Below are 22,965 nucleotides of genomic sequence, written 5' to 3'. Positions count from 1 at the left end.
CTTCCCATTCTTTCCCTTATTCCTTTCATTTTGTCGTTCCCCTTTCCCTTGTTCCTTTCCTCTTATCTTTCCTCTTTCTTTATTCCTTTCCCTTATTCCTTTCCTTTTAACTTTCCCTTTTCCTTATTCCTTTCCCTTATTCCTTTTCTTTTATATTTCCTTTTTTCTTTCCCCTTTCCTTATTCACTTCCCCATTCCTTTTTCATTTCCCCTTTCCTTTCTCCTTTCCTTTATTCCTTCCTTTATTCCTTTCTCCTTTCCCTTATTCCTTTCCCTTATTCCCTTCCTTTTTCCTTTCTCCTTTCTTTCCCCTTTCCTTTCCCTTTTCCTTTCCCTTTTCCTTTCCTTTCCCCTTTCCTTTCCTTTCTCCTTTCTTTCCCCTTTCCTTTTTCTTTCTCCTTTCTTTCCCCTTTCCTTTTTCTTTCTCTTTTCCTTTCCTTTCCTTTCCTTTCCTTTCCTTTCCTTTCCTTTCCTTTCCTTTCCTTTCCTTTCCTTTCCTTTCCTTTCCTTTCCTTTCCTTTCCTTCCCTTCCCTTCCCTTCCCTTCCCTTCCCTTCCCTTCCCTTCCCTTCCCTTCCCTTTCCTTTCCTTTCCTTTCCTTTCCTTTCCTTTCCTTTCCTTTCCCTCCCCTCTCCCGGGATAATTCTCCACCCCAATCTCTCCCATTCCCGTTCCCACCGCAGCCGCACAGTTTCCCCCACAATCCCTGACTTTATTCCCATTATTTCCCCCTCAGCCCTGCAGGAGGAACTTTTCCCTTCCCGCTCCGCAGAGCGATCTCGGGGCAGCCAGTGCTGCCGCTCGGCGGTGAAAATCAGCAGTTTTCCCTTTCCCTGGGTAGTTTTTTCCTTAAAAAAAAATTTAAAAATTTAAAAAAATTAAAAACTAAAAATTAAAAAAATTAAAAAAGAAAAAAATTAAGATTTTAAAATTTAAAAACATTTAAAATTAAAAAAATTAAAAATTTAAAGACATTTAAAAATTTAAAAATTAAAAAATTAAAAAATTAAAAAATTTAAAAACATTTAAAAACTAAAAATGTAAAAATTAAATTTAAAAATTAAAAATTTAAAATTTAAAAATTTAAAAATTAAAAAATTAAAAATTTAAAAACGTTTAAAACTAAAAATTTAAAAATTTAAAATTAAAAAATTAAAAAATTAAAAATTAAAAAATTAAAAAATTAAAATTAAAAATTGAAAATTTAAAAATTTAAATTTGAAAATTAAAATTAAAAATTTAAACCAGATTAATATATTTATTCTTTCTATAATAAACATTTATAGATTCCTTACAGGTGCTACAACACCTCTGTATATTTATAATATATATTTCTGTATATTTATAATATATAATATATATGCTGCACATTTATAATAATACATTTCAAAGTATTGATAGCTATAAATTGAATATATTCCAAAGCGTTACAACATCCATAGCTATAAATTTATTCCAAAATATTGACACACTTATAGCTATAAATCGAATATATTCCAAAATATTGACACTCTTACAGGTACAAGTTTATTTCCAAATATTGACACACTTATAGGTATAAATTGAATATATTCCAAAATGTTGACACATAATTATAAATTCTGTATATATTCAAAAATATTGACACATAGCTATAAACGGAATATATTCCAAACTATCGACACATAGCTATAAATTCAATATGTATTCCAAAATATTGACGCATTTCTAGATCTAAGCTGAACAAATCACAAACTATTGACATGTTTAGAGCTCCCTGTTGGATATTTTCCAAAATATCGACACACTTACAGGTGTACATTTTATATATTCCAAAATATTGACATTAAATTTTTAGCTACGGATTTTATATATTCCTAGAAATTGGCATATCTGTATTTATATTTATATTTATATTTATATTTATATTTATAGTTTTTATTTTTATATATATTTATGTTTATATTTATATATTTATATTTATGTTTTTATTTTGTATATATTTATGTTTATATTTATATTTATATTTATATTTATATTTATATTTATATTTATGTTTTTTTTTTTTATATATACTTATGTTTATATTCATACTTATATTTATATTTCTACATTTATATTTATATTTTATTTATTTATTTATTTATTTTTATTCTTATTTGTATATTTATATTTATATTTATTTTTATTTTTATTCTTATTTGTATATTTATATTTATTTTTATTTTTATTCTTATTTGTCTATTTATATTTATATTTATTTTTATTCTTATTTGTATATTTATATTTATCTATTTGTATTTCTAGCCCTAAATTCCCATTTCTGCCGTTTCTATAGCGATTTTTGGCAGTTTTTACCTGCAGCTCACCTGGACCCGCCTGGCCACGCCCACTTCTCAATAACCACGCCCACTTTCCCCGTGACCACGCCTACTTTTCCATGACCACGCCCCTGGGGTATCCCCGCTGCGTCATGACGTCAGCGCGTGGCGCGTCACGTCCGGCGGCGCACCCGGAAGTGGCGGCGGGCCGGTTGCCATGGGGCAGCTGGGGAGGTGAAGTGAGAGAGAGAGAGAGAGAGAGAATGTCGGGATGGGAACGGGAACGGGGAATGGGGACGGGAATGGGAATGGGGATGGGATTGGGGACGGGGCTGTGCCAGGAGCCGCGGGGTTCGGGGACCCGCGGGGACTCAGCCGGGCCCGGCGGGTGGCGATGGCCGCGCGGCCTGCAGCAGCTCGCTGTGCTCAGCGCCCTTCCCGTCCCTCTGCCCGTCCCCATCGTGTCCCTGTCCCTGTCCCTGTCCCTGTCCCGCGCGCTGTGTCACCTGCTCGGTGCTTTCGTGGCACCGCGGGCGGGATTGCCCTCGGGGCGGGGCGGGAGGGAGGGACACAGTGACACCTCGGGGTGACATTCCTTTATTCCTTTATTTCTTCATTCCTTTCGGAATGTCGCTGCGGCTTTGTTGTGCCACCAGGCGGCACCTCGTGGGGACAGGCTGGGCAGGGACAGCAGAGTGCAGGGACACGGAATCCCGGGATAATCTGGGTGGGAAGGACCTCCAATCCCCTCCGGTGCCACCCCTGCCATGGCAGTGTCACCTCCCGCTGTCCCCAAGCCTGTCCAGCCTGGCCTTGGACACTGCAGGGATCCAGGGACAGCACACTCCTCCGGGAATTCCATCCCAACCCCTCTCCACTTCCACAGAGAAATTCTCACAGGGAAAAATTTCATTTTTCCCATTTTCCCAGGCAAAAATTCCCTCCACAACCCAACCTAATTCTCATTTTCCAGCTGAACCCACTTTGTATTTCCATATTTCCCAGCCTGGAGCCAACCCAGCCAGGATTCCACCCTGGGATCTCCCAGCTCTGAGCAAAGCTCTGCTTTCCCCCAGGAGCAGGGCAGGGATGGCTCGGGGAAGGTTGGATGTCCCTTGTCCCTGCGAGGTCACCGGCTGAGCCTCCAGCAGAGCTGCTGCTGCTGCTGCTCGTGTGCCTGAGAGCCCAAATGGGCAGGTGAGGATCACAAATTGGGGAAATGAGGATCCCAAATTGGGCAATTGAGGATCCTAAAATTGGGGAGATAGGGATCCCAAATTGGGAGGTGAGGATCCTAAAATTGGGAGATGAGGATCCCAAATTGGGCAGTGAGGATCCCAGATTGGGGGATGAGGATCCCAAATTGGGCAGGTGAGGATCCTAAATGGGCAGGTGAGGATCCTAAAATTGGGGAGGTGAGGATCCCAAAATGGGGGGTAAGGATCTGAATTTGGGGAAATGAGGATCCCAAATTGGGAGGTGAGGATCCCAAATTGGGCAGGTGAGGATCCCAAATTGGGGAGATAAGGATCCCAAATTGGGCAGGTAAGGATCCCAAATTGGGGGGTGAGGATCCCAAATTGGGCAGGTGAGGATCCCAGACTGGGGGGTGAGGATCCCAAATTGGGGAGATAAGGATCCCAAATTGGGAGGTGAGGATCTGAATTTGGGGAAATGAGGATCCCAAATTGGGAGGTGAGGATCCCAAATTGGCAGGTGAGGATCCTAAAACTGGGGAGATGAGGATCCCAAATTGGGCAGGTGAGGATCCCAAACTGGGGAAATGAGGATCCCAAATTGGGCAGGTGAAGATCCCAAATTGGGCAGTGAGGATCCCAAATTGGGGAGATGAGGATCCCAAATTGGGCAGGTGAGGATCCCAAATTGGGCAGGTGAGGATCCCAAATTGGGGAGGTGAGGATCCCAAATTGGCAGGTGAGGATCCCAAAGGAGCTGCAGGATTTTCTGGGATTTTTCCATGGTTTTTTGGGATCTCCAGGAGGGTTTTTTTTTTGGCTCTCCCAAGAGATTTTGGGGAATTTTTCCATGGTTTCTTTAGGCTCCCCACGAGATTTTGAAGCCCCCAAGGACACGACACCTCTGGCAATTCCCTGCCAGCAATTCCTCCTGCAGTTGTCACCCCCATCCATCCATCCCTCCATCCCTTCCTGACGATCCCCTCTGCATTCCAGGCTCAGCATCTCGTGCCTGCTGCCAGCCTGGTGGCACTTCAGCCTGTCCCCGCTGGGCTGCTCGCGCCTCCTGCACGGCTCCCCGCGGCAGCTGCTGCTGCTGGGCGCTCTGGCTGCCCTCGGGGCGCTGCTGCTCTGCTCCCTGCTGCTGCTCCGCGGGAAACACGGCCGCGACAGGAGCTGGCACAGGTCAGGGGACACGGGGACATGGGGGCGGAGGGACAGGGGGGCACAGGGGCACGGGGACACGGGGACACGGGGACAGAGGGACACGGGGACAGGGGGCACAGGGACACGGGGACAGAGGGACACGGGGACACGGGGCACAGGGGCACAGGGACACGGGGACAGAGGGGTGGAGGGACAGAGGGACACGGGGACAGAGGGACACGGGGACAGAGGGACACGGGGACAGAGGGACACGGGGACGGGGGCAGAGTGGAACAGGGACACGGGGACATGGGGACACGGGGGCGGAGGGACACGGGGATATGGGGACAGAGGGGCGGAGGGGCACAGGGACACGGGGACAGAGGGACAGGGGGACAGAGGGACAGAGGGGCAGAGGGACACAGGGATGGAAGGGCAGAGGGACACGGGGACAGAGGGACAGGGGGACACAGGGACAGAGAGGCAGAGGGACACAGGGGCAAAGGGGTGGAGGGACGCAGGGACAGAGGGACATGGGGACACAGGGACACAGGGGCGGAGGGGCAGAGTGGCACAGGGACACAGGGACGGAGGGGTGGAGGGACAGAGGGGCACAGGGACAGAGGGACACGGGCAGAGGGACAGAGGGACGGAGGGGCAGAGTGCCACAGGGACAGAGGGGCACAGGTCAGGGGGACACAGGGACAGAGAGGCGGAGGGGCACAGGGACAGAGGGGCACAGGGACAGAGGGACACAGGGACATGGGGACAGAGGGACATGGGGACACAGGGGCGGAGGGGCAGAGTGGCACAGGGACAGAGTGGCACAGGGACACAGGGACGGAGGGGTGGAGGGGCAGAGGGGCACAGGGACATGGGGACACAGGCAGAGGGACAGAGGGACGGAGGGGCAGAGTGCCACAGGGACAGAGGGGCACAGGTCAGGGGGACACAGGGACAGAGGGGCACAGGGACATGGGGACAGAGGGACAGAGGGACGGGAGTTCCACGGGGATGGGGAGGGGAGTGGTGGGGAAGGGGGAAGTGGAGGTTTGGGGGGAAAGAATTCCATGGAAAAGAGGGAAATGGAGCTTTGAGGGGAAGGAATTCCATGGAAAAGAGGGAGATGGAGCTTTGTGGGGGGGAAAGGATTCTGTGGGGAAGAGGGAAATGGAGGTTTGGGGGAAAGGAATTCTGGAAAAAAGAGGAAAATGGAGGTTTGTGGGGAAAGAATTCTGTGGGAAAGACGGAAATGGAGCTTTGCAGGGAAAGATTTATATAGAATAGAGGGAAATGGAGGTTTGTGGGGAAAGAATTCCATGGAAAAGAGGGAAATGGAGCTTTGGGGGAAAGAATTCTGTGGGAAAGAGGGAAATGGAGCTCGAGGGGGAAAGAGTTTTGTGGAAAAGAAAAAAATGGAGTTTTGGGGGGGGAAACGGGGAGACAATTCTGTGGAAAAGATGGAAATGGAGCTTTGAGGGGAAAGAATTCCATGGAAAAGAGGGAAATGGAGCTTTGAGGGGAAAGAATTCCATGGAAAAGAGGGAACTGGAGCTTTGAGGGGAAAGAATTCCATGGAAAAGAGGGAACTGGAGCTTTGAGGGGAAAGAATTCCATGGAAAAGAGGGAAATGGAGCTTTGAGGGGAAAGAATTCCATGGAAAAGAGGGAAATGGAGCTTTGAGGGGAAAGAATTCCATGGAAAAGAGGGAAATGGAGCTTTGAGGGGAAAGAATTCCGTGGAAAAGAATGAAATTTCCTAGAAATTCCATGGAAAAGAATTCCCAGAGGTGGCTGCCCCATCCCTGGAAGTGTCCAGGGCCAGGCTGGAGCCACCTGGGATGGTGGGAGGATTCCCTGAGGATGGGATTGGATAGGATTTAACATCCCTTCCCACCCACCTCATCCCAAAATCCTCTACAACCCATCATTCCCCCGATGGAAAACACCCAACTTCCAGTCTGATTTCACCCAAAACCCATCCTTCCACCCCCAAATTCCCTGCAGCAATCCCCATTTTCCCCCCAGATACCTGGCCAGGGTGACAGACACAGAAGCCACAGACACCAAGAACCCCAACCTGAACTATGGCATCGTGGTGGATTGTGGCAGCAGTGGCTCCAGGATCTTTGTGTACTGCTGGCCGAGGCACAACGGGAACCCCCACGACCTGCTGGACATCAGGCAGATGAGGGACAGCAGCAGGAAACCCGTGGTGATGAAAATCAAACCAGGTACTGGGGAAATAATGGGATTTCTCTGTGGTTTCCTCTCCTGACTGTGCTTTCTGCACTCCAGAGTGGCTGGATAGAGGATTTTTCCATCCTGGAATAGCTGCAGGTTTTTTGGGATTTGTTTGCAGGGAATTTTGGGGAGGTTAAAATCTGAAATAGGGCAGGAGGGAGAGATTTTTCCACGGATAAAAACCTCCTGGATATTAAACAGGTGAGGGAGAGCAGCATGAAACCCGTGGTGATGAAAATCAAACCAGGTACTGGGGAAATAATGGGATTTCTCTGTGATTTCCTCTTCTAGTTTTGCATTCTGCGCTGCAGAGTGGCTGGATAAAGGATTTTTCCTTCTTGTGACCATGGAGTGAATGATAGCAGGATTGGTTTCTTTGGGATTGGTTTGCAGGGAGTTTTGGGAAGATTAAAATCTGAAATAGGGCAGGAGGGAGAGGATTTTGTGTGGATAAAATCCTCCAGGATATCAGACAGATGAGGGACAGCAGCAGGAAACCCGTGGTGATGAAAATCAAACCAGGTACTGGGGAAATAATGGGATTTCTCTGTGATTTCCTCTCCTGACTGTGCTTTCTGCACTCCACAGTGTCTGGATAAAGGATATTTCCAGCTGCAGGTTTTTTGGGATTGGTTTGCAGGGAGTTTTGGGGAGGTTAAGTCTGAAATAGGGCAGGAAGGAGAGATTTTTCCAAACCTGCTGGATATTAAACAGATGAGGAACAGCAGCAGGAAACCCGTGGTGATGAAAATCAAACCAGGTACTGGGAAAATCAGTTCCATGTAGGAATTTCTCCATGATTTCCTCTCTAACTGTGCTTCTTGCTCTCCACAGTGTCTGGATAAAGGATATTTCCAGCTGCAGGTTTTTTGGGATTGGTTTGCAGGTGGTTTTGGGGAGGTTAAGTCTGAAATAGGGCAGGAGGGAGAGGATTTTGTGTGGATAAAAACCTCCTGGACATCAAACAGATGAATTATCTAAAGGAAGAGCAGCATCAAACCCTTGTGTTTGAGTTTTAGTGCTCTGTTATAATAATGAATATACTGATATTTTCAATCCCACGGAATGACCTCTCCCTAATCACAGTTTTCAGTTAACATTAACAGTAATTTTTTAATTAGCAGTGATTTTTTAATTAGCAGTAATTTTAAAATTAACACTCATTTCAATGACAATGTTTAATTTTCAATCCCAGGATCTCAGAGTTCACCAGCTCTCCCGACAAGCTCAGCGATTACATCTCTAACAATCATTTCAATTCCAATTTTTAATTTTTAATTTTAATTTTCAATCCCAGGGATCTCCGAGTTTGCCAGCTCTCCCGACAAGGTCAGCGATTACATTTCTAACACTCATTTCAATTCCAATTTTTAATTTTTAATAATTTTCAATCCCAGGAATTTCAGAGTTCACCAGCTCTCCCAACAAGCTCAGCGATTTCATCTCTAACAATCATTTCAATTCCAATTTTTAATTTTTAATTTTTAATTTTTTTTAATTTTCAATCCCAGGGATCTCAGAGTTCGCCAGCTCTCCCGACAAGGTCAATGATTACAACTCTAACAATCATTTCAATTCCCATTTTTAATTTTTAACTTTTAATTTTTAATCCTCAATCCCAGGGATCTCCGAGTTTGCCAGCTCTCCTGACAAGGTCAGTGATTACATCTCTAGCACTCATTTCAATGACAATTCTTAATTAATTTTTAATTTTTAACTTTTAATTTTAATTCCTGTTTCCCAGGGATCTCAGAGTTTGCCAGTTCTCCTGACAAGCTCAGCGATTACACCTCTAACAATCATTTCAATGACAATTTTCAATTTTTAATTTTTAATTTTTAATTCCTGTTTCCCCAGGGATCTCCAAGTTCGCCAGCTCTCCCGACAAGGTCAGTGATTACATCTCTAGCAATCATTTCAATTCCAATTTTTAATTTTTAATAATTTTCCATCCCAGGGATCTCCGAGTTCGCCAGCTCTCCCGACAAGGTCAACGATTACATCTCTAACACTCATTTCAATGACAATTTTTAATTAATTGTTAATTTTTAATAATTTTCAATCCCAGGGATCTCAGAGTTTGCCAGCTCTCCCGACAAGGTCAGCGATTACATCTCTAACAATCAATTTTAATTTTTAATTGTTAATTGTTAATTTTCAATCCCAGGGATCTCAGAGTTCGCCAGCTCTCCCGACAAGCTCAGCGATTACATCTCTAACCATCATTTCAATTCCAATTTTTAATTAATTTTGAATTTTTAATTTTAATTCCTGTTCCCCAGGGATCTCAGAGTTCGCCAGCTCTCCCGACAAGGTCAGTGATTATATCTCTAGCAATCATTTCAATGACAATTTTTAATTTTTAATAATTTTCAATCCCAGGGATCTCAGAGTTTGCCAGCTCTCCCGACAAGCTCAGCGATTACATCTCTAACACTCATTTCAATTCCAATTTTTAATTTTTAATTTTCAATTTTTAATTTTGAATTTTGAATTTTCAATCCCAGGGATCTCAGAGTTTGCCAACTCTCCCGACAAGGTCAGCGATTACATCTCTAACAGTCACTTCAATTCCAATTGTTAATTTTTAATTGTAAATTTTTAATTTTCAATCCCAGGAATTTCAGAGTTCGCCAGCTCTCCCGACAAGCTCAGCGATTTCATCTCTAACAATCATTTCAATTCCAATTTTTAATTGTTAATTTTTAATCCTCAATCCCAGGCATCTCCGAGTTCGCCAGCTCTCCCGACAAGGTCAGTGATTACATCTCTAGCAATCATTTCAATTCCAATTTTTAATTTTTAATTTTAATTTTCCATCCCAGGAATCTCAGAGTTTGCCAGCTCTCCCGACAAGGTCAGTGATTACATCTCTAGCAATCATTTCAATTCCAATTTTTAATTTTTAATTTTAATTTTCCATCCCAGGAATCTCAGAGTTTGCCAGCTCTCCCGACAAGGTCAGTGATTACATCTCTAGCAATCATTTCAATTCCAATTTTTAATTTTTAATTTTAATTTTCCATCCCAGGAATCTCAGAGTTTGCCAGCTCTCCCGACAAGGTCAGTGATTACATCTCCCCCCTGCTCACCTTCGCTGCCCAGCACGTCCCTCGCTCCAAGCACAAGGAAACTCCTCTCTACATCCTCTGCACGGCAGGCATGAGGATCCTGCCTGAAAGGTGAGCTCCTTCCCTTTTTTTGGGATTTCCAGCAGCAATCCTGGTGGGTTTAACCCTTTCCTGTGGGATTTCCCAGCCAGCAGAAAGCCATCCTGGAGGATCTGCTCACTGACATCCCAGTGCACTTCGATTTCCTCTTCTCAGATTCCCATGCTGAGGTGATCTCGGGGAAGCAGGAAGGTAGGTGGAGCTTGGGAAAGGAATATTTGGGATTTCCAGGGGATGCTTTGGGGTGGTTTTGTTGTTTTTGCCTTTAATCCCGGAGTGTGGGTTGGGTTAGGAGGTGCTGTGAGCTCCTGATTGGCTAAATGTTTGCTAATTAGCCTGGAAATTAAAATTCAGTTCATTTAATTTCAAATTCAGTTTCAAATTCAATTCAATTTCATGGAATTGATTCCATTTCCTCTGGCTTTGGGGAGGGAGGAATCTGGGAAATATTTGGGATTTCCAGGGGATGCTTTCGGGTGGTTTTGTTGTTTTTTTTCAATCCTTTAATCCCATTTTCCAATCCTACTTTGATTGAGAATCTTTAATCCCAGAGTGTGGGTTGGGTTAGGAGCTGCTGTGAGCTCCTGATTGGCCAAATATTTGCTAATTAGCCCTGAAAATTGAAATTCAATTCATTGAATTAGCCCTGGAAATTGAAATTCAATTCATTGAATTCATTCAATTTCAAATTCCAATTATTCAATTCAATTTCATGGAATTGAATCCTTTTCCTCTGGCTTTGGGGAGGATAAATCCCACCATTCCTGATGGAAGGAGTTTTGCAGGGTGAGATGATTCCTAAAGCAGAGAGATTTGGCTGTGATCACTAAAATCCCTTTAAAAGTTCATTTCCTTCATTTATTTCCTGAATTTTTTTACACATCAAACTGCCTTTAATTCCTTCAGTTAGGAGGAGTTGATGGTCAGGAATTTCTGATTTCTCAGGAATTCTCAATTTCTCAGGAATGTTTAACTCCTAAATTTATTAATAAAATAATTTATAAATATAATAATTTATTAAAATTAATATGATAATTTATTAATTAAATTTATTTATAAAATAAAACCCAGCGATAATCGATTTTAACTCCCATAGAACAAAATAAATTAAAATGTTGAAATTTGCTTTTAAATTGACAGTTCAGTGATTCCTGAAATACCCAAATGTGTTTTTTCTCCCCTGCAGGAGTCTATGCATGGATTGGGATCAACTTTGTCCTGGGCAGATTTGAACACACGGATGATGGTGAGGAATGGGGAATTGGGGCTTCAGCTGGGCAATTCTCACACATTCCCTGATTCCCAGCCATTTTCTCTGTTTCCTGGGGTTTTTTCCCTGATTCCTAGTCATTTTTCCCTGTTTTCTGGGGATTTTTCCCATGTTTCCAGTGAATTTTCCCCATTTCCCTAGAGAATGAGGCCATGATGGAAGTGCACATCATGGAAAAAGAGCCCAGGGATCCCATTTTCCCTCTCTCCCTGTTTCTCTGTGAATTTTCCCTGTATCCCAGTGATTTATCTGCATTTCCCAATGATTTTTCCCCATTTCCCAGTGATTTCTCCCTCTTTCCCAGTATTTTTTCCCTGTTTCCCACTATTTTTCCCATGTTTTCCCAGAGGCCGAGGCCGTGGTGGAGGTGCACATCCCAGGGAACAAGCCCAGGGATCCCATTGTCCCTCCCTGCCTGTATCCCAGCGATTTTCCCCTATTTCCCATTGATTTCTCCCTATTTCCCAATGATTTTTTCCCATTTACCAGTGATTTCTCCCTGTATCCCCGTGATTTCCCTCTGTTTCCCACTGATTTTTTGGTGTTTCCCATTGATTTTTTTTCCCCATTTCCTCGTGATTTTTCCCCGTTTCCCAATGATTTCTCCCCATTTCCCACTATTTTTCCCATGTTTTCCCAGAGGCTGAGGCCGTGGTGGAGGTGCACATCCCAGGAACGAGCCCAGGGATCCCATTTTCCCTCCCTGCCTGTTTCTCAGTGACTTCTCCCTATTTCCCATTGATTTTTCCCCATTTCCCACTGATTTCCCCCCATTTCCCAATATTTTTTCCCTGTTTCCCATTGATTTTTCCCCATTTCCTCGTGATTTTTCGCAGTTTCCCAGTAATTTTTCCGTTTCCCAGAGGATGAGGCCATGGTAGAAGTGCACATCCTGGAAAAAGAGCACAGGGATCCCATTTTCCCTCCCTGCCTGTGTCCTCATGATCCCTCCTTGTTCTCCAGTGATTTCTCCCTATTTCCCAGTGATTTTTTGGCATTTCACACTGATTTTTCGGTGTTTTCCAAGGATTTCTCCCTGTATCCCGCCAGGGATCCCATTTTCCTTCCCTGCCTGTTTCCCAGTGAATTCTCCCTGTATCCCAATGACTTTTCCCTTTTTCCCAGTGATTTTTCTGTTTCCCAGCAATTTCTCCCTATTTCCCATTGATTTTTCCCTGTTTCCCACTGATTTTCCCGTGTTTCCCAGAGGACAAGGCCGTGGTGGAGGTGCACATCCCAGGGAATGAGCCCAGGGATCCCATTGTCCCTCCCTCCCTCCCTATATCCCATTGATTTTTCCCCATTTCCCATTGATTTTTCCCCATTTCCCAGTGATTTTTCCCCATTTCCCATTGATTTCTCCCCATTTCCCAATGATTTTTCCCTACATCCCACTATTTTCCCATGTTTCCCCAGAGGCTGAGGCCGTGGTGGAGGTGCACATCCCAGGAAACAAGCCCAGGGATCCCATTGTCCCTCCCTGCCTGTATCCCAGCGATTTTCCCCTATTTCCCATTGATTTCTCCCTATTTCCCAATGATTTTTCCCCATTTCCCAGTGATTTCTCCCTGAATCCCAGTGATTTCCCTCTGTTTCCCACTGATTTTTTGGTGTTTCCCCGTGATTTTTCCCCCTTTCCCAATATTTTTTCCCCATTTCCCATTGATTTTTCCCTGTTTTCCCAGAGGCTGAGGCCGTGGTGGAGGTGCACATCCCAGGGAACGAGCCCAGGGATCCCATTTTCCCTCCCTGCCTGTATCCCATTGATTTCTCCCCATTTCCCATTGATTCCTCCCCATTTCCCATTGATTTCTCCCCATTTCCCAATGATTTTTCCCCATTTCCCATTATTTTTCCCATGTTTCCCCAGAGAACAAGGTCATGGTAGAAGAGCACATCCCAGGAAACGAGCCCAGGGATCCCATTTTCCCTCCCTGCCTGTATCCCAGTGATCTCTCCCTGTACCCCATTGATTTCTCCCCATTTCCTGATGATTTTTTCCCGATTTCCCACTATTTTCCCATGTTTTCCTAGAGGACAAGGCCATGGTGGAGGTGCACATCCCAGGGAACAAGCCCAGGGATCACATTTTCCCTCCCTGCCTGTATCCCAGCGATTTCTCCCTATTTCCCATTGATTTCTCCCTATTTCCCAATGATTTTTCCCCATTTCCCAGTGATTTCTCCCTGTATCCCCGTGATTTCCCTCTGTTTTCCACTGATTTTTTGGTGTTTCCCATTGATTTTTTCCCCATTTCCTCGTGATTTTTCCCCATTTCCCAATGATTTCTCCCCATTTCCCACTATTTTCCCATGTTTCCCCAGAGGCTGAGGCCATGGTGGAGGTGCACATCCCCGGGAACGAGCCCAGGGATCCCATTGTCCCTCCTTCCTGTTTCCCACTGATTTTTTGGTGTTTCCCATTGATTTTTTCCCATTTCCCAATGATTTCTCCCTATTTCCCAAGGATTTCTCCCTATTTCCCATTGATTTCTCCCCATTTCCCATTGATTTTTCCCCATTTCCCACTATTTTCCTATGTTTCCCCAGAGGCTGAGGCCGTGGTGGAGGTGCACATCCCCAGGAACGAGCCCAGGGATCCCACTGTCCCTCCCTGCCTATATCCCATTGATTTCTCCCCATTTCCCAATGAATTTTCCCCATTTCCCATTGATTTTTCCCCATTCCCAGTAATTTTTCCCTGTTTCCCCAGAGGCTGAGGCCGTGGTGGAGGTGCACATCCCCGGGAACGAGCCCAGGGATCCCATTTTCCGCAAGAGGACGGTGGGCATTCTGGACATGGGGGGAGTTTCCACCCAGATCGCCTACGAAGTCCCCAAAAGTGTAAGCTTTGCCTCCCCACAGCAGGTCATTATCCGTGCAATTCCCTCTTCCCCTCCTGGGGAATTGTTTTTAATGAGTTTTCCTTTCTTTTCCCCTCTGTTTGGAATCCTCCATCCCATCCCATTCCCCAAGAGAGAGACGATGGCAGCGCGAGCTCTGCACCAGCTAAGGCTTCCTTTGTGTTTTCTTCATCTCCATCCCTCCAAATCTGTCATTTGTTTTTAGTTTTTATTGTCTGTGTGTGTTTGGAGAAGTGTGAAACCCCTTAAATGTCCAAAATCTGCTTAAAAACCCCAAAATCTGTGGTGGTTCCTAGATAAAAAATCCCATTTAAATGACTTTTTCCCTTTAATTTTTGGGAGAAACAGAATTATAAATGTCATCAAATTGCTCTGTCCCAAAGTCTTAAATGGAACAGAAATTGCTCCAATTCCACTGAGTTCTGGAGCAATTCCTGGATTTTTCAAGCTGAGCTTCCCATGAAATTAATTGGGAATTCTCTAAAGGGAAAACAGGATCAAATCCCCGTGTTTGGCTCTTAGTTTTCTGTTATAATAATGGATATATTGATTTTTTTAAATCCCACAGAATGATTTTTCCTAATCACAGGTTTTAATTAACAGAAGGTGTGAGGAATAATTTGGGTTATTAAAAATCAGATCCAGTCAAAGATCAGCTGGGAATAGGGATGAAAATTCTGGCTGTGGGGTGGTTTTATTTGATCATAAATGGGTATAAAACTGGGATTTTGGTCGAGGAAACCTTCCTGGGAATCAGGATTGGGAGGAGGGAAGGGCTGGGAATCTGAAATTCCAAGATTTTCCTCTTTCTACAAAGTGTTTTTTTAAAAAATGCAGTGGGAGATGATCATTCCCAAGGAAAACTCCTCCGTTTTTTGCTCCCCGTGAAATAATCCTAATTTTTTCTAAACAAACAACATGGGAGATGAGGAAAAACTCAAATATATGGATTTAAAGAGCTGTAAAGCATTGGAAAATCCTGCCCAGGGCACTGTGGAACATCCAAAAAAACCATGGATGTGGATTGATGATCTCACAGATTTCTTAAAACCATTCTGTGGATCAACCCACGAGCGCAGGGCCAATTCAAACCCATCCAACACATCCCAAAAAATCCCTTTTTGGGATCTTCCTCACCCCTTTTCCCCCCTGCTTTCCCTGCAGGAGGAAGTGGCCAAGAACCTGCTGGCAGAGTTCAACCTGGGCTGTGATGCTCACCAGACTGAGCACATCTACAGGGTCTATGTGGCAACATTCCTGGGCTTTGGTGGGAATGCAGCTCGGCAGAGGTACCAGGAGAGCCTCTTCTCCAGCATCCTGCTCAGGAACAGGTAGCTGATGAATCCCTGGAAGTGGTCAGGGAGAGGGGAAGGTGGGAGGGGAAAGGTTGGGATGATCCTGGGTGGTGTGGGGAGAGGTTGAGGTGGTTTTTGGGGAAAGCGATGGGAAAGTCTGCAGGGGAATGAGGAGGATTTGTCCTCGGTACGAGGTGGAGTGGGTTCAGCTGGAAAATGGGAATTAGGTTGGGTTGGGAATTTTTCCCTGTGAAAATGGGGAGAATTTCTCTGTGAGGGTGCTGAGGGGCTGGGATGGAATTCCCAGAGGAGCTGTGGCTGCCCCTGGATCCCTGGAAATGTCCAAGGCCAGGCTGGAGCAGCCTGGGATGGTGGGAGATATCCCTGGAGTGACCCTGGGAATTTAAATGTCCTTCCCACCCAAACCAATGATTAACAAATGAATAATGACAACTACAATAAAAATTACAGCAATGAAATTTCCCACCATCAGTCTGAATTTCCTCCCATTCCCTGAGCAATCCCGAGGTTCTCCAGGTGAGGCTGCTCCTGCTGGAGCTGTTGGATATTCCATAACTGCTGGATATCCCTGAGCTGTTGGATATCCCTGAGCAGTTGGACATTCCCAATCTGTTGGATATCCCTGAGTTGTTGGATATTCCCGAACTGTTGGATATCCCATAACTGTTGGATATCCCTGAGTTATTGGATATCCCTGAGCAGTTGGATATTCCCAAACTGTTCCACATTCCCAAGCTGTTGCACATTCCTGATCTGTTGGGATATCCCTGAGCTGCTGGATATCCCATAACTGTTGAATATTCCCAAGCTCTTCCACATTCCCAGGCTGTTGGATATCCCTGATCTGTTGGACGTTCCCAAACTGTTCCACATTCCCAAGCTGTTGGGAATACCTGATCTGTTGCACATTCCCAAGCTGTTGGGATATTCCCAAGCTGTTGGACATTCCCAAGCTGCTGCAAATTCCCAAGCTGTTGGGATATCCCTGATCTGTTGGACATTCCCAAGCTGTTGGATATCCCTGAGCAGCTGGACATTCCCAAACTGTTGGACATTCCTGATCTGTTGGGATATCCCTGAGCTGCTGGATATCCCATAACTGCTGCACATTCCCAAGCAGTTGGGATATCCCTGATCTGTTGGACATTCCCAAGCTGTTGGATATCCCTGAGCTCTTGGATATCCCATAGCAGTTGCACATTCCCAAGCAGTTGGGATATCCCTGATCTGTTGGACATTCCCAAGCTGTTGGATATCCCTGAGCTCTTGGATATCCCATAGCAGTTGCACATTCCCAAGCAGTTGGGATATCCCTGATCTGTTGGACATTCCCAGGCTGTTGGATATCCCCAATCTGTTGCACATTCCCAAGCTGTTGGAATATCCCTGAGCTCTTGGATATCCCGTAGCAGTTGCACATTCCCAAGCAGTTGGGATATTCCCAATCTGTTCCACATTCCCAAGCTGTTCCACATTCCCAAGCAGTTGGATATCCCTGATCCCTTGGATTTCCCATAGCAGTTGCACATTCCCAAGCAGTTGGATATCCCTGATCCCTTGGATATCCCCGATCCGTTGCACATTCCCAAGCAGTTGGGATATCCCCGATCTGTTGCACATTCCCAAGCAGTTGGATATCCCCAATCTCTTCCCCATTCCCAATCAGTTCCCCATTCCCACCCCTCTCTCCCCTGTCCCCAGAGCCCTGGGCACTCAGACCGGCCTGAGCCGGGACTCTCCCCTGGCTGACCCCTGCCTGCCGCGGGACGCGCAGGACGAGCTGCAGCAGGACGGGCTGACGCTGCACCTGCGCGGCTCGGGGGACTTCCAGCAGTGCAGGGAGCTGCTGCAGCCCCTGCTGAACAAAACCAACGAGACGCAGACCTCGCTGAACGGCGTCTTCCAGCCGCCCCTGCACTTCCCCAGCAGCGAGTTCTACGGCTTCTCCGAGTTCTACTACTGCACCGAGGATGTGCTGCGCATGGGCGGCGAGTACAACGCCGCCAGGTTCCTCAGAGCTGCTAAGGTAAGGGAAAAGAGACATTTCTTAATTTAAAACGAGGAATTACAATGCTGCCAGGTTCCTCAGAGCTGCTAAGGTAGGGGAAAAGAGAGATTTCCTAATTTCAAACAAGGAGTTACAACGCGGCCAGGTTCCTCAGAGCTGCTAAGGTAAAAATAAAGAGAAATTTCTTAATTTGAAACGAGGAGTTACAGTGCTGAGAAGTTCCTCAGAGCTGCTAAGGTAAAAATAAAGAGAAATTTCTTAATTTGAAACGAGGAGTTAAAATGATGTCAAGTTCCTCAAAGCTGCTAAGGTAATGGTAAAAGAGAAATTTCTTTATTTGAAACAAGGAGTTACAACGCTGAGAAGGTTGTTAAAGCTGCTAAGGTAACAAAAAAAGGTTTCCCTAATTTCAAACAATGAATTACAATGCTGAGAAGTTCCTTAAAGCTGCTAAGGTAAAAATAAAGAGAAATTTCTTAATTTGAAACAAAGAGTTACAGTGCTGAGAAGTTCCCTAAAGCTGCTAAGGTAAAAATAAAGAGAAATTTCTTAATTTGAAACAAAGAGTTACAGTGCTGAGAAGTTCCTTGAAGCTGCTAAGGTAATGAAAAAAAAATTCCCTAATTTCAAACAAGGAATTACAATGCTGACAAGTTTGTTAAAGCTGCTAAGGTAACGAAAAAAGATCAATTTCCTGATTTAAAACAAGGAATTGCAATGCTGCCAAATTCATCAAAACTGCAAAGGTAAAAAAATCCCAAATTTCAAACAAGGAATTTCAATGCTGCCAAATTCACTAAAGCTGCAAAGGTAAAAGAAAAAGAGAAAAACGTTCCTAGTTTCAAACATTATTTTTTGTTATTTTTTGCCTTTTGCCAAAATTCCAAGCGTGGATCAAAATATCACCAGGAAATTCGGGATTTGCCTTTTTTCCATTGCAACCAGTTGTTATTTTTTGCCTTTTTCCAAAATTCCAAGCATGAATCCAAACATCACCACCAAATTCGGGATTTGCCTTATTTCCAGTCCAACCAGCTGTTATTTTTTTGCCTTTTCCCAAAATTCCAAGCATGGATCAAAATATCACCAGGAAATTTGGGATCTGCCTTATTTCCAGTGCAAGCAGCTTTTATTTTTTTGCCTTTTGCCAAAATTCCAAGCATGGATCCAAACATCACCATGAATTTTGGGATCTGCCTTATTTCCAGCCCAACCAGCTTTTATTTTTTTGCCTTTTCCCAAAATCCCAAGCACGAATCCAAACATCACCCCCAACTTCAGGCTCTGCCTTCTCCCCACCTGCTATTTTTTTGCCTTCTCCCATTTCAGACCACTTTCTCTGTAAGGATTCTCCTCCTCCAGGCAGAAACCAAACTGCAATAATCCCTTTTTCCCCATTTTCCTTTTGTTTTCCCCTGTTTTTTGCAGGATTACTGTGCCACGCGGTGGGCGGTGCTGCGGGAGCGCTTTGACCGCGGGCTGTACGCCTCCCACGCCGACCTGCACCGGCTCAAGTGAGAGTTTGTTGGGCAGCAAAGTCCTGCTGAGCTTCTGCCAGGGCTGGGCTGGTGTTTGGGGTTGTTGGGAGAGGGGAAATGGGAAAACTGTGGGGGTGGGCTGGGGGGGAGGGAAGGCTGGGCTGGGGTTGTGATGTGCTCTCTGAGTGATCCTGCTGTTCCTGATCCCATTATCCATGACTGATCCCGCTGTTCCTGGCTGATCCCACTGTTCCTGATCCCATTATCCCTGAGTGATCCCACTGTTCCTAACTGATCCCACTGTCCCTGACCCCATTATCCTTGACTGATCCCACTGTTCCTGGGTGATCCCACTGTCCCTGACTGATCCCACTGTTCCTGATCCCATTCTCTCTGACCCCATTATCTCTGGCTGATCCCACTCTCCCTGGCTAATCCCACTGTTGCTGATCCCACTAACCCTGGCTGATCCCATTATCCCTGGCTGATCCCACTGTTCCTGGTTGATCCCACTCTCCCTGACTGATCTCATTCTTCCTGACTGATCCCACTACTCCTGACCAATCACACTGTTCCTGACTGATCCCATTATCCCTGTCTGATCCCACTGTCCCTAATTGATCCCATTGTCCCTGACTGATCCCACTCTCCCTGACCCCATTATCCCTGGCTGATCCCATTATCCCTGGCTGATCCCATTATCCCTGACCGATCCCACGGTTCCTGACCCCATTATCTCTGGCTGATCCCACTCTCCCTGATCCCATTATTCCTGACCAATCCCACTGTTCTTGAGTGATCCCATTATTCCTGACTGATTCCACTGTTCCTGAGTGATCTCACTGTCCCTGACCCCATTATCCCTGACTGATCCTATTCTCCCTCCCTAACCCCATTATCCGTGACTGATCCCACTGTTCCTAACTGATCCCACTGTTCCTGACCCCATTATCCATGACTGATCCCACTGTTCCTGACTGATCCCACTGTTCCTGATCCCATTTTTCTTGGCTGATCGCACTCTCCCTGATCCCACTGTTCATGAGTGATCCCACTGTCCCTGACCCCATTATCCTTGACTGATCCTACTGTTCCTGGGTGATCCCACTGTCCCTGACTGATCCCATTGTTCCTAACTGATCCCACTGTTCCTGACCCCGTTATCTCTGGCTAATCCCACTCTCCCTGACTAATCCCACTGTTCCTGATCCCACTCTTCCCTGGATGACCCCGTTATCTCTGGCTGATCCCACTCTCCCTAACTGATCCCACTCTCCCTGACTGATCCCATTCTTCCTGACTGATCCCACTACTCCTGACCAATCCCACTGTCCCTGACTGATCCCATTGTTCCTGACTGACCCCATTATCCCTGTCTGATTCCACTCTCCCTGACCCCATTATCCCTGTCTGATTCCACTCTCCCTGACCCCATTATCCCTGATCCCACTGTTCCTGACCAATCCCACTCTCCCTGGCCCCACTCTCCCTGACTGACCCCACTCTCCCTGACCCCATTATCTCTGGCTGACCCCTCTCTCCCTGACAATCCCTCTCTCCCTGACAATCCCTCTCTCCCTGATCCCATTATCCTTGACCAATCCCACTCTCCCTGGCTGATCCCACTCTCCCTGACCCCATTATCTCTGGCTGACCCCACTCTCCTTGACCAATCCCACTCTCCCTGGCTGACTCCACTCTCCCTGATCCCATTCTCCCTGACAATCCCTCTCTCCCTGGCTGATCCCACTCTCCCTGATCCCATTATCCCTGACAATCCCTCTCTCCCTGACCCCATTATCCCTGGCTGACCCCACTCTCCTGACCCCACTGTCCCTGACAATCCCACTCTCCCTGATCCCATTCTCCCTGACCAATCCCACTCTCCCTGGCTGACCCCACTCTCCCTGATCCCATTATCCCTGACAATCCCTCTCTCCCTGACCCCATTATCCCTGGCTGACCCCATTATCCCTGACCAATCCCTCTCTCCCTGACCCTCTCTCCCCAGGTACCAATGTTTCAAGTCCGCCTGGATGTTTGAGGTTTTCCACCGCGGCTTCTCCTTCCCCGAGAGCTACAGCAGCCTCAAGACAGCGCTGCAGGTCTATGACAAGGAGGTGCAGTGGACCCTGGGAGCAATCCTCTACAGGACCCGCTTCCTGCCCCTCAGGTACCCCAAAAAACCCAGAAAAACGGGTTTTTTAGGGTTTAAAACCTCCCTTGATTTCCTTTTTCTTTTAGGAAAAGGGTGGGAGGGAGGAGGATTGGCAATGAGATCTTCCCATGGAATGGGAGACTTGTCTAGAGAAAGGGAGAAAAACTTCCCTTGAATGAGGGAGTTTTGTTCTAGGAAAAAAAATTGATGGCAGTTTTTCCCCTCCAACAATTTTGGGCAGGGAAATTGGGGAATTGCTCCCTCAACTTGTGGTTTTTAGGGTTGGAAGTTTCAAATCCCCTCCCACAATTTTAAGAGGGAATTTTGGGAAGGGAAATTTGGGAACTACTCCCTCAACTTGCAATTTTTAGAGTTAGGATTTGAGTTTTAGAAAAAACAAGTTCTGATTCCCATCCTGAGCCAAACCAGAAATCTCCATTGGAATTGGAGACTTCCCTAGGAAAAAGGAGAAAAAACTTCCTCTAGAATGAGGGAATTTTGTTCTAGGCAAAAAAATTGAAGGTGATTTTTCCCCTCCAACAATTTTGGGCAGGAGAATTTTGGACAGGGAAATTGGGGAACTACCCCCTCAACTTGCAGTTTTTGGGGTTAAAATCCTCTCCCACAATTTTGGGAAGAGGAATTTCAGGCAGGAAAATTCAGGAACTGCTCCCTCAACTTGCACCTTTTAGGGTTAAGATTCAAATTTTAAAAAACGAGATTTAACAAAACCCAGGCTCTAATTCCCACCCTACATCAAACCACCTCCAAAACCGCCAAAAAACCCCAAAATCCCCAAAAAACCCCCAAAAAACCCCAAAACCCCCCAAAAAACCCAAAACCCCAAAACCCCCCAAAAACCCCCAAAAGCCCCAAAGACCCCAAAACCCCAAAAACCCCCAAAGACCCCCAAAATCCCAAAACCCCCAAAAATCCCCAAAAGCCCCCAAAGACCCCCCAAAAATCCCCAAAAGGCCAAAACCCCAAAGGCCCAAAGGCCCCAAAGATCCCAGCCAAAAAGCCCCAAAAACCCAAAAATCCCCAAAATCCCCAAAAGCCCTAAAATCCCCAAAAAACCCTAAAATCCCCAAAAAACCCCAAAAATCCCAAAAAACCCCCAAAAGCCCTAAAATCCCCAAAAAAACCCAAAACCCCCAAATCCAAAGCCAAAATCCCTAAGATCCCCAAAACCCAAAATCCCCAAAAACCCCAAAACCCCCAAAGAGCCCCAAAGAGCCCTAAAAGATCTAACCAAAACCCCAAAAACCCCAAAAATCCCTAAAATCCCCAAAAAGCCCAAAGCCCCAAAAAAACCCTAAAATCCCCAAAACCCAAACCCAAAGCCCCCAAAATCCCCAAAACCCCAAACCCCCAAAACCTCCCTCTCCTCTCCCCCAGGGACATCCAGCAGGACAATTTCCGCGGCATCCACTCTCGCTGGAGGAGTTTCTCCTTCGTCTACAACCACTACCTGTTCCTGGCTTGCTTCCTGGTGGTTCTGCTCTCCATCCTGCTCTACCTGCTGCGCCTGCGCCGCATCCACCGCCGCCGCTGCCACTGCTCCTCCTCCCCTGCGCTCTGGGGGGAGCAGGGATTGCCTCCCCAAAAAATCCCAGCCCCTCTCTGAGCTTTTGGGATGGGGAACAGTCTGGATTTGGGACAGGGAGAGTGAAAAAAAAAAAAGCCATTTTTTGCCTCAGGGTTTCTTTGTTTTGATTTGATTTTTTTTTTTTTTTTTTTTTTTTTCCGTCCCCTTCGAAGGTGTTGGAGGAGGAGAATTTTGAGTTTGGGAAATCCAGGAGGATGGAGGGAAAAAGA

General features: G+C 45.8%; 1 protein-coding gene and 2 long non-coding RNA genes across 3 annotated transcripts; all 3 read left to right on the top strand.

Annotated features, from left to right (window-relative positions):
- Positions 1-1,367: 1,367 nt before the first annotated feature.
- LOC146423413 (uncharacterized) lies at positions 1,368-3,444 on the top strand. Its single transcript, XR_014847560.1, has 3 exons — positions 1,368-1,792; positions 2,317-2,533; positions 3,376-3,444. It is a non-coding gene; the product is annotated as an uncharacterized LOC146423413 (long non-coding RNA).
- Positions 3,445-4,147: 703 nt separating this feature from the next.
- LOC146423411 (ectonucleoside triphosphate diphosphohydrolase 4-like) lies at positions 4,148-22,842 on the top strand. The gene is made up of 14 exons (XM_085044799.1): positions 4,148-4,191; positions 4,492-4,680; positions 6,669-6,874; positions 8,842-8,873; positions 9,948-10,066; positions 10,143-10,246; positions 11,241-11,300; positions 13,359-13,378; positions 14,057-14,191; positions 15,352-15,518; positions 17,205-17,529; positions 18,940-19,025; positions 21,001-21,162; positions 22,546-22,842. Exons 1-14 carry the CDS (start codon positions 4,148-4,150, stop codon positions 22,772-22,774), a joined length of 1,878 nt encoding a protein of 625 aa, XP_084900925.1. The 3' UTR covers positions 22,775-22,842.
- LOC146423412 (uncharacterized) lies at positions 15,588-17,198 on the top strand. Its single transcript, XR_014847553.1, has 3 exons — positions 15,588-16,841; positions 16,934-16,987; positions 17,097-17,198. It is a non-coding gene; the product is annotated as an uncharacterized LOC146423412 (long non-coding RNA).
- Positions 22,843-22,965: the final 123 nt, after the last annotated feature.

This window comes from Lichenostomus cassidix, unplaced genomic scaffold (genome assembly GCF_008360975.1).
Source record: "Lichenostomus cassidix isolate B80296 unplaced genomic scaffold, HeHo_3.0 HiC_scaffold_707, whole genome shotgun sequence".
Taxonomy (NCBI): Eukaryota; Metazoa; Chordata; class Aves; order Passeriformes; family Meliphagidae; genus Lichenostomus; species Lichenostomus cassidix.
Note: the sequence above shows the minus strand (reverse complement) of the source record. Positions and strands in the feature narration are given on the sequence as shown.

What these genes read in the sequence shown, in the direction of transcription:
- LOC146423411 (XM_085044799.1), top strand. Translation starts at nt 4,148, where the DNA reads ATGAGGATCCCAAATTGGGCAGGTGAGGATCCCAAATTGGGCAG. An exon ending in AGGACAAGGCCATGGTGGAG is followed by an intron (nt 13,379 to 14,056) that starts GTGCACATCCCA and finishes GCCGTGGTGGAG; the next exon opens with GTGCACATCCCCGGGAACGA. An exon ending in GCTTTGCCTCCCCACAGCAG is followed by an intron (nt 14,192 to 15,351) that starts GTCATTATCCGT and finishes CTTTCCCTGCAG; the next exon opens with GAGGAAGTGGCCAAGAACCT.